The 10,735-nt window shown below is 51.1% G+C and overlaps 1 protein-coding gene across 1 annotated transcript; it reads left to right on the plus strand.

Moving 5' to 3' along the window:
* Positions 1-1,860: 1,860 nt before the first annotated feature.
* On the plus strand, positions 1,861-3,601 carry LOC124655754 (SKP1-like protein 9). The gene is made up of 2 exons (XM_047194605.1): positions 1,861-2,136; positions 3,421-3,601. The coding sequence occupies exons 1-2, from the start codon at positions 1,861-1,863 to the stop codon at positions 3,598-3,600; spliced, it is 456 nt and encodes a 151-aa protein (XP_047050561.1). The 3' UTR covers position 3,601.
* Positions 3,602-10,735: the final 7,134 nt, after the last annotated feature.

Below are 10,735 nucleotides of genomic sequence, written 5' to 3' on the forward strand. Positions count from 1 at the left end.
GCAATCGACGTATCCCTGTCACCGATGCTAAATCATTCACCAACCGGGCAATCCCATGTCCACTCTCGAACAAGCATATATCTAAGTCGACTTTGTGCACGAACTTAGCTACCTCTAGCAGACCCGTAAATATCCGCCCTTAAAAACACATGTAAAGAGTACTATGATAAGCTTGATGTACGGACTGAAAACATGTCACGTGAAACAGATCCTGTAAAAGAGAACAGTGGAACGACAATATTTTTTTATTTTTTTTGAGAAACACAGTACAAACGCAGGCGCTCACATACACGCGCATACACTCACCCCTATGAACGCACACACGCACACCCTACCCCTATATTTCTAAATATGCCACTATAAGGTTTAGTGTTTTAATTTTGTCCCTTTCTTTTCATCTTCTTTTTCCCAGCCCCTAGCTCGATTATCCGACCGACTGGATCCACACTTGGTCCCACGCTCACCTCGTGGTGGCTGGCCGCTCAGCCCCTTCGGCCGACACCACGACAAGTAACATAAGCAGTGGGGCCGGTGTCGCGTGTGAGTGGGGAAGGCTACGAGGGAGGTCGTGGCCAAGTTGGGCGACTACAATGGTGCTCGGACGAGACTCTCTACGGCTACAAATTTAGCTGGACTCCGACGAGTCTACGGACGGAAGGTGTTGGGGCGAGATGAAATGTCCGTCCCACCAAAAAGCGAGAAGGAGTACATGCGCACTCAGTTTGGCCTCGCAACTTGCGCATGTTCAGGTCGGGTGTTTTTTTTTCAAGACCTATAATTTTTTTTACGAATCATGGGTCATATCCATTTTTTTAATGAAAACTGAAAACCAGCGGTTGTTATGTAATTTTTAGCATGCTTTGGTATTTGTTAGAGTTGCCCTAAAGGAGCATGAATACTATTATATACATGTTGGTACGTTACTTTGCACTTTGCACTTTGGAAGCATCTCCATCATTAAATTTACATTTAAGGGCACACATACTCCCTTGTTCGAGCGGGATACCTCGGCGACATGGAATTCTTCAACCGCGAGCTCGTCGTGGACGAGGACGACGACGACGGGGGCGAGTACGAGTACGAGTACGACAACGACGACAATGAGGATGCCGACGCCGCCAACACCGTGGAGGACGCCGATGAGGCCGAGGCCGAGTCCGACGACCATATCCAAGGTGGAGACAACGACCACGACAACGATGGCCCGAAGTGGGATCCCGAGACCCAGCCACTGGACATCAGCGACTAGCTCGCTATGTGGGACGACATCGCCATCCAGCTTCGCGAGTCGTCGCTGGACGGGGGAGACGACGACTCCTCCGGCCACACCGACACGTACCCACGCCGTCTCCTACTCCTTCGACGGCCTGGTATCCGTGGCCACCTTCACCGCAGCCTCCAGCTCCACCGACGGCCTGGAAGCGGTCACCGCATGCTCCCCTTTCTCCTCCACCGCGGGCGTACCAATCCCATAGAGGATGCCGGAGTTCATCAACCTTGTCAGTGCTTCTAGATGTGAATGGATGCATGCTTGATTTCGACCATTCGATCCAACGCAAACACACATAGGCAATCGGTTTTGTAGTTGGATTGGTGTGGAGATGTGTTAAAGGCGCACGAATTGTCGTGTAGGATCTATTCCAGGTCCCACCCACGTATCAGCCTCCGCACACCGATTGGCCGTTGTTGCTTCCTGTCTATGACCACTCGGCCCCACGTCGTGAAAAGCCGCCCCCACCACTCGGCTCCTTCACCCATCCCTCCATTTGTTCCAGAACCCTCCAGAAGCCACCCGCTCTCTCTCTCTCTCTCTCTCTCTCTCTCTCTCTCCGCGTCACCTTTCTCGAGCGGGCGCGGGCGATGGCGCAGGAGAGGGAGGCGCTGTTCCTGCTGACGTTCGCGGACGGGACGGAGGGCTCCGCCGACGCCCGGGACGCGGCGGCCGTGCTGCGCGGGTACGCCGTCCCGGCCCCCGCCATCCGCTCCAGCCGCGTCTTCGACATGGTCGTCGAGTACGTCGAGAAGCACAACGCCCACCGCAGCGGCGAAGCCGTGGATCACGACATCGACGACTGGGACCGCCGCTTCATCGCCCGGGCAGCAGGCGACACCGACGCCCTCCACGACCTCTTCCTGGTTCGATTCCATTTCCCCGAATCCCCCATCCCTTCCGCTACCGTTTCGTTGCTTCTCGTGTTCGTACTGTTCGGCCCGAGTGATGCTTCAGGTTGATCGACGCCACGCGCACCATGGTTGAGTCCTTGAGTGAGATCGATCGCTAGGTGTTCCCATAGAGGAGTTGCTCTGTTCCTCGATTTTGCTTTCCGTTTTACAGATAGAAACTGTGGTTCGTTGGTTCGTTCAGTCAATCGGATCTTCTGTTTCTGAAATTGAAGGCATGCGTGTGGACTGTCGTTTTAGCATTTCGATCTCTGCCACACCTACGCGCCCGTGTACATGTCGTGGTCATCGATCAGCTCTCACATCACTGTCTATGTAGATTAGTACGTACGTAGTTTTAATCTCTGTCATTCAGTCGCGTAGTGCTGGAGTAGTGGTACTACTAGATTCTGCATTCCATTTCAGTTCTATCTATCCATGTAAACTGCGGAAACAGTGAGTAGTAACCTGACCTCTAGCACGAAATGGAGAACAAAACACCGGCCTAAGTTATGGGCAACTGTAAATTTACTCTACATACAACAAGTGATTCTTGCCTGGGTGAATTCGATCAATCGATCGATCGACGTGGTGTTGTGCTCATCTGGGCGTCCAAAGCAAGGACTTACGCACTTTGCGTGCAGATTTACCGATTATGTTCAGCAGCAAAATATCTAATCTTTTGTTGATCGTCTGATGAGCTGGCTGGATAACTAAAGTACATCACTGTCTATGTACATAATTTGTTAATCTGTCATTCACATTGCGAACCAAAGGTTCAAGTGCTCGAGTAGAAGTAGTACTACTGTACTAGCACATCTATCTGCATCCGATTTCAGTTTAGCTATCGATGTAAACTCTGTGGAAAGTTTAGTAACCTGACCTCTAGTACGAAATGAAGAACACCACAACAGCCTAATTATGTTCCAGGGAACTGTAAATCGACTGCACATACAGTGAGTGGCTCTTGCATATACTCCCTCCGTTCTTTTTTAATTGACCCAGATTTAGTACAACTTTGTACTAAATTTGAGTCAATTAAAAGAGAACGGAGGGAGTAGTTAGGATTCGGTCGGTCGATCCATCGACATGAGGACTACCATCTGGGCCTGCAACTGCAAGGCAAGGGCTTGTGGTGCACTTATTTTGCGTGCTGATTTATCGACTGTATTCAGCAGCTAAATCGTCAGTGCTTGTGTTTTGTTGATCACCTAATGAGCTTTGCTGGCTAACTGAGAACTGATCTGTACGTACACGCAGGCGTCGGAGGAGCTGTTGGAGTACGAGCTGATGGACCTGTGTGCGCAGACGACGGCGGACATGATCAGGGGCGGCACCGTGGAGGAGATCAAGACCCTGCTCGGCATCGTGGGAATCACGCCGGAGCAGGACCTGCTGGCGCAGCACGACCACGACCGCCTCCTCCGCATCATCCGCTAGCTCAGCTCCACCAACCTGTCCTATCAGTAGTTTCCAGCGGTCTGTTAATCCTCCTTCGTCGTCAGTACAGGTTCTCACTCAGTCGATCGGTTGAGAGACGGTCTTCTAGTTGCTAGCTTGGCATAGACTTCTTGGTTGTTTCGAGTACGCAGATTGTCCAGAGGGTGAGATAATGCTGTAGAATTTGGGTTACATGCATGCTGTGACACGTACAGGTCCAGGACCCAGCCACAAACCTGAACCCACTTGCTTTACGTGGCTGCTCAACTGGTGCTCTATAAAAAAAATACGTTTGCGGTTGCATGACGCATGCCTATACGCCCCCGCAAGCCAGCCTCAACAAACGCCCCATCAACGGAAATCAAACAATCAATCACATGCCTTTCCTTGCGCGGGCGATCAAAAATACACTGCATGCCTTCCCTTCCGCGCGACCGGTCAATTCCATCGCATCTACTAATTCCCCGTCTAAACCGCCCGTGTCTCACGCTGTTCTCTTGGTATAATCTTCTGCGAGACATATCCGCTGCACTCCACGTCACCGATCCATGTCGCTGACCATCTCCACCATCCATCCCGCCCGGTGCTCATCACCAGATCCATTTGCTTCCCGCTCGACAATTCCAAATCTTTCCCCCATCCGTCTATAAAAGAAGGCCATGGTCGCCGCCGCGGGCGGCAGCGCGTGCCGTGACTTATGACTTTGGCGAGGCCACCATGCTGCACTCCACGTCACGGGACGGAAGGGGAGGCCACCATGCTCCGGTCAGTCGCCGGCGAGCTCCTTCCGACTTTGGCGACGGGAGGGGATGGGAGGCCACCATGCAGCCGGCGAGCTCCTTCCAACTTTGGTGAGGGGACGGGAGGGGACGCCGCCATGCCGCCGGATCGCGAGCGACCTCCTTCCGCCTACCGGCCTGTTGGAGAAATACGTCGGCAAGCTCCTCCCATGATCCATATTCCTTTCCCTTCAACTCCACGTACGGGTGTGCCATATGTTCCATTCACAACTCTCTCTCTCTCTCCCCTCTCTTTCTCTCCCGATCTATCTCACCAAAGCACCAGCTGTCTTCCACCCATGGATGGCCGATTGTTGATAATGTGTGTACTCAAAGTCAAGAAATAAAATCCAATGGAGAAAAAATGTATAGTTTCACGATTGATTTGTTCAACACGGAAGTACATGACACATGGAATGAAAAGTGTTCAACACTAACCATATATAATTCGGTCACTAGGCTCGGCTTGCTTATGCAACTTGGGCTGACAGCATCGCTGCGCGTGGGCGAACTGAATCGCTCACCGCTTCAGCCTTGTTATGTCGCTAGCTGGAGGCTACACGGCTGGAGCCTCACAGGACTAGTAAGGAGTCCATACTAATGCTATTCGGCCTGAAAAATTAGCCGATCAGGTGACTCAATACTAAGTGAATTTTTCTAGGCTGAAAATAATGAGTATTCAGATGAATACCACGGAGGACGCCTGACATACAGTCCATTACCATTAATCGCCTGGGATTGATCTACTTCCATTCCCTACACAAATCAAGTGTGTTGCCTTTTTTATCTCCTATATATATGGCCCTGGAATATTTGTAAACTACCAAGAGAGGATGTAATCTCCTTCCATTCTTTCATAAAATGTCCTAACTTGCAAAAAAGACGTGTCTTGTCTCTCGACTAGATTCGTCAAACCCGAAGCCACGACTATAAAACAGAATCTCATTGCGCTCTTTGATTAAATGATCTTTCCGCCATCGGCAACAACAGTCAAGGTCAATGTTGGGTTTCCACCCGTAGTTCGCCAAACCCAGAGTCGCGACTGCCTTTCAGCGGTAGGCGAGACATTGCACTGCAGCTCACCGCCGTCAACCATCACGTATAGATTAAGTTGAAATCAAGGTTGCCACACATAGTTTGCAAGAAACTATCTGAGCAATGCGACAGGAGGGCATGATGCTCCAGCTCTGGCTGGCCAAGGACGATCTCCTTACGTCATCCATCCATCCATCACATAGACGACTCCACGGTGTCCCCTTTCTATTTTCTCTCTCGATCTATCTCGTTATAGCAACTAGCAAGGAGAAAGTCGTTCTTTGTCCGGGTCACACACTCCACTTGCTGGAGATCGAAATATGTCGGTGCTGACGGACGCGCGCGCTAGTAGTGGATATCACTGTGGTGGGTCGACAATAATAGCTTGGCACTAAAAATGGGATAGGGTTCCCGTTTATCCATTGGTTAGGTTCTAAAAAATAGCCGCGCTCGCTGGCTGTCCTGTCTCCGCGCTCTCGGACTGATGCATTCTTGATGGGTGGCTCGCCGCGTCAAACTTAGAGACGGGAAGCTGGCCATGCCATACTACAAGCAGCTTGCCGTGTCGAGAGGTTTGACTGCACGACGTGCTCGCTAGCCGTATCGCTAGCTCGGTCTGCTTGCCATGGCGAGAGGTTTGGCGGAAGCAGCATGGCCGCACCGCTCGGCCAGCTCGCCGCGTGGCCGCACTGGCCGGCTGATGCTCGCCCAGCTCGCCACATGCACCGGCGCGCTCGTTGCCGCCCCCGCGCTTGCCGGCTCATGTTCGGCCAGCTCTCCACGTTGAGAGGTTTGGCAGCCGCGCCGCTCGGCCAGCTCGTCGCGCCCATGCGCTCGCCCGCTGTTGTTACCTTGCTGCTCCTAGCTAGTGCATCGCAACAATAAACTAGGAGGCATTCCTCAGCAGCTGGCTGCACGTGTGTGCGGTACTACTGCATTGAAAAACTAGTAACAAGTCTTACGATGGATTCCATCAGCTATGATTGTTTTCACCGTGTCTTCAAGCTAGCAAGCCGTGCTTTGCGAGTATTTGAACCCCAACTCTAGCCCCCGACCACCCTCACCCTCCCCCTCCGCCCTTCCCCCGTCACCGCCGCCGAGGGGAGCCATCGGGCAAAGTCCGGGTGGTGCCGGTGGCCCCTTCTCTACCCGGCGCGTTTCCTCTTCAAGCGGGACTGGCGGGCAAGCGGCGGTGCTCCTAAATCGTCCGTTCCGGCGGCGGCGCATTTCCTAGGCGGCGCGGTGTTGGGTGACCTGGTGGCGGCGGCGCGGCGACAAGGAAGCTAGCAGCGGTGCCCTCCCGGCCCTTTGGGCCCCATCTAGGCATAGGCGATCTAGGTACGGGCTTCCCTGTGGTGTCTCCGGCGAGCGACGGAGCGGCTCGTGCTGCGGGGGCTCTGGACGACGGCGCGCTGACTGCAGCACGGCCATGGGAGCTTCACGAGCCCGCCGGGGGAAACCCTAGGTTTTGTCCGGGCAGCAGTTTTGGACGTGCTGACTACAAAGCATATATTAAACGGAGGAGACGTTTTGGCTCATAGGAGCATCTGCACCCATTATGCAAAATAATTAAAAAAGCAATATTAAAAATGGTAAAAAATTCTGACATAAAATTTATGGTGTACATTGTGACATTTTATGTCCGTACACAAGTTTTCGTGAAAAACAACATTTTATGTGGCATGTACAAAAAAGACATAAAAATGTCATGCACTTAGTCGTGTTGTAGCATCAAAATTTGTCTTTTTTACAGAAGACACATAAAAAAATCTGGAAACTTGTGTACCAACATAAAATATCTAGATATATATGCAAAATTTTATTTCTGATTTTTTTATACTTCAAAATATAATTTCACACAACGGATTCATATGCTACTATGAGCCAAAGTGCATTTCCAATATTAGACGCTATACAGAATCCGTGGGAGTGGAATATGAAGCTGTGTATGAAGAATGCTCAACATGCATGATGGGAGGGGCCGGAGGGGATGGGAGTGTACGATGCTCCGGATCGCTTAGGTAGCCAGCCGCCGGCGAGTTCCTTCCGCGATCCATCCATCACACAGACTCCATGACATGCCATGTTAACCAGCCAATTTACAAGTCTCTTTCTCCCCCGATCTGTCTCGCCAAAGATCTAGTGCAACTAAGTTATATCTAGCATGGAGCTCGTACAAGTGTGTAGCCTGCTAGACCTTTCCACTCCTCTTCTTTATCATTACCAAAGCCCTTTTGTCTCCTAATACCATGACCTTTCTTGTTTGCAACAGGTGCTCAGCCTACACTCGCCTTCCCACCCTATGGCGCCACTGGGGCAGCCGGCGACTAAAAAAGCCCTTGCATCCTCGTGCCAAATTGGGAAGATGGCTTAGGGATGGACTCAATGACGGCCTCCTACGAGTCGGCGCTGGCTGACGAAAATGAAACTGGGGATTAGCATTGTCTTCATTGACTCCAACCTCCGTCAAGTCAAACAAGGATAGCACTTCTTTGTCCGACTCCCACTCGTCCTGCTGGAGAAAGCCCTCGTCGGTGGTTAAGGACGTGCTAGTAGTGTCTTCCATCGACTCCAACCTCTTCTGACACTAGTATTGTGTTCAACAACGCCCTTCAATACACGCCGGAACTTATAGAACTTACTCGCTGTACAACACCAGAAAAGTTGTCTTGGATCTCCCGTCCACATCGGTGGAGTATGACTACACCTCATCGGCGCATGGACGATGTCGACATTGATGATGATATTGGTGTAGCTGCTAGATTAGACTCGGTGAGGCTACCATTCTACCGGTGACATCGCTTGTAGACGTTGACGCGGAAGAGCTCGTCCGAATTGGAGATGTTGCATGTGTCCAGCGCCTCTCCTCGTTTCGATGCCACACGTTAACGCCTCTGTCAACAGCGTGGATAGTTCACGAAACCCCGCACCTCCCTTGAAGCGGGGAACATGCTCCACGAGATCATGTAGGGACACTGTGATCACTCCATGGGACCGTCTGCGTCTCGGCCAACAGGGTAATTGGCACCACATGATAAAGATAAGAAAACACAAATATTAGCGTTGTTCCTGACCCTTGAAGAAGATCATAGACATGGCATCGCTGATTTGCACAGCCAGCTTGCCGACACCGCCACTGTCCAGGTAGCCGCCAATGCGCCAGCTCGGCGCCGCTACCGAAGCGGTGGTCGCCTTGAGCGTGTCGCTGCCGCATGGCCTACAGGGCATGCCAGCCAACCATTGAACCGCCGTCGCGCTTCCAGCTTCGGCGCGTCCCTTGTCTTGATCTCCTTTCATTGCTCGGCTCCGTCCTCTATTCAAGCTCTCTATCGGTGTGGGGTGTTTCCTCTGTCACCTTGGTGCAACCTCTAGATGCGATCGAGGTCACAGCCGGCTAACTAGGTGCGCGTCGTCAACGTGAGCATGCAGGCATGCTAACGCCTCCTCCTCGTTCCATGCATGCAGCCGTGGGCATGAGCGAGAAATGCTCCATGCATGGAACATGTTGAGCTGATTATTTCCGTTCTCATCTACCTCTTCTACCAGGTATCAGGCAAGGAGGCGAAGGGGAGGAGGCATCCTTCATCCTCCCAAAACACCTACCCCAATTCTTCCTCACCCTCGCCAAAGCAATGGTGCAAGTAAAAGTTATATCTTTGCATCATCTGGTCCCTCCCGCACCGCCATCCTACCACTGCTTTAGCTCCCACACGTCGTCGTCCTCCATGCCGCCGTCACCGAAACCGCGGGCCAAGCAAGTTTGTGTCCGGCAAGTCAAACAGGTAGAGCCCTTCTTTTTCCGGCTCGCACTCCGCCTGTTGGAGAAAGCCGTCGGTGGTGACAGACGTGCTAGTAGTGTCTTCCATTGACTCCAAACTCCAACCTCCGGCGACACTAGCTAGTATTGTGTTCATCAACACCATTTAGACACACGAAAACTTATAGAACTGCGTCACTCTACAACACCAGAAGAGCTGGCTCGTATCTGGCATTCACGTACAAAAGTAGCCAAACTAGGTTGCTTATGCAACTTCAGCTGATAGCGTCGCTGTGTGGGCAAACTAAATCGCTCGCTGCCTCAGCCTTGTTATGTCGCTCGCTGGAGGCTACACGGCTGGAGCCTCAGGGGACTAGTAAGGGGTCCATACTACTGCTATTCGGCCTCACAAATTAGCTAGATTTATTAGATTAACCAATTAGGTAACTCAATACGAAGTGATTTTTTCTACTCCAGCCTAAAATAATGAGTTTCAGCTGAATACCCATGAACATGTTTGTGCCCGATCTAATGGAGGGGGGAAAGTTGAACGGAAAGGACGCAAATCTGGGTCCAATAGCTGAAGGGATGGTTCCACTCGCCATTTGCCACTCCATGAACATTAGATTAAATTTGTCAACATGGACGCGTGACATGCAGTGTGCCTTATATTGCCCTAAGGGATGGTTCCACTCGCCATTTAAGTGTGCTGCCTTTTTATCTGGCTCGTATCAGGCATTTGGTCATGTGGTATGCATTGCAGCAATCTAGAGCTGGCTAGTATCTGGCATTCAATTCCAGCAATTGAGGTGGTCACTCTACAACCCATTTCAGCCCAATGCTAAAGCACAAGCTTCCTGAGACAACTAACACCAGCAGGTACGCCGACAACCCAACTCAGCACTAGGTAAAGCACAAGCTTCTCGCGACAAGTAGCTGAGACCAATATACAGTAAAATTACCACAGAGGTTTAACATCCTCACGCCCACAACCCAACTCAGCCCAAGGCTGAAGCACAAGATTCTTGAGACAAGTAACACCGGCTTAGCTAAATCCATAGAGTAATGCAATTCCAGAGCTACATACAGGCCAAGCAAGCATGAAGCCCTAGCGAACATTATCTTCACCCATCACCGCCCTATGCTTCTCTGGTCGCAATACCGATAGGCCCGCAGGCATACAATTTTCCTGTTTGCAGCTTCTGCCACGATTTGGTAGTATCAACCAAAACGGACTCAGTAGTTGGACTTCTTCCAATTTGGAAGCACCACAGCAGTCTGTTGCTCCACCATGTACCCAGGTCCCAACATCTACCACTTCTTGAAGCTCGGCTTGTCCAACCGTCACCTGCATGAAAACAGACCAAGAAAGGTTCATCTCCACCTACAACACATGAAACAATTACTCGACAAACATAAAAGATTTGCTAGGATAGGAAAGGCATAAACAGGAATGTGCAAAAATGATAATTATGATATAATACTGCAGTAAATACAAGTCATTCAATCGTCATAATAACTTTGGGCAAATAACAGCATGCTTGCTACAAAAAAAAACATACAG

The sequence above is a fragment of the Lolium rigidum genome, chromosome 5 (genome assembly GCF_022539505.1).
Source record: "Lolium rigidum isolate FL_2022 chromosome 5, APGP_CSIRO_Lrig_0.1, whole genome shotgun sequence".
Classification (NCBI taxonomy): domain Eukaryota; kingdom Viridiplantae; phylum Streptophyta; class Magnoliopsida; order Poales; family Poaceae; genus Lolium; species Lolium rigidum.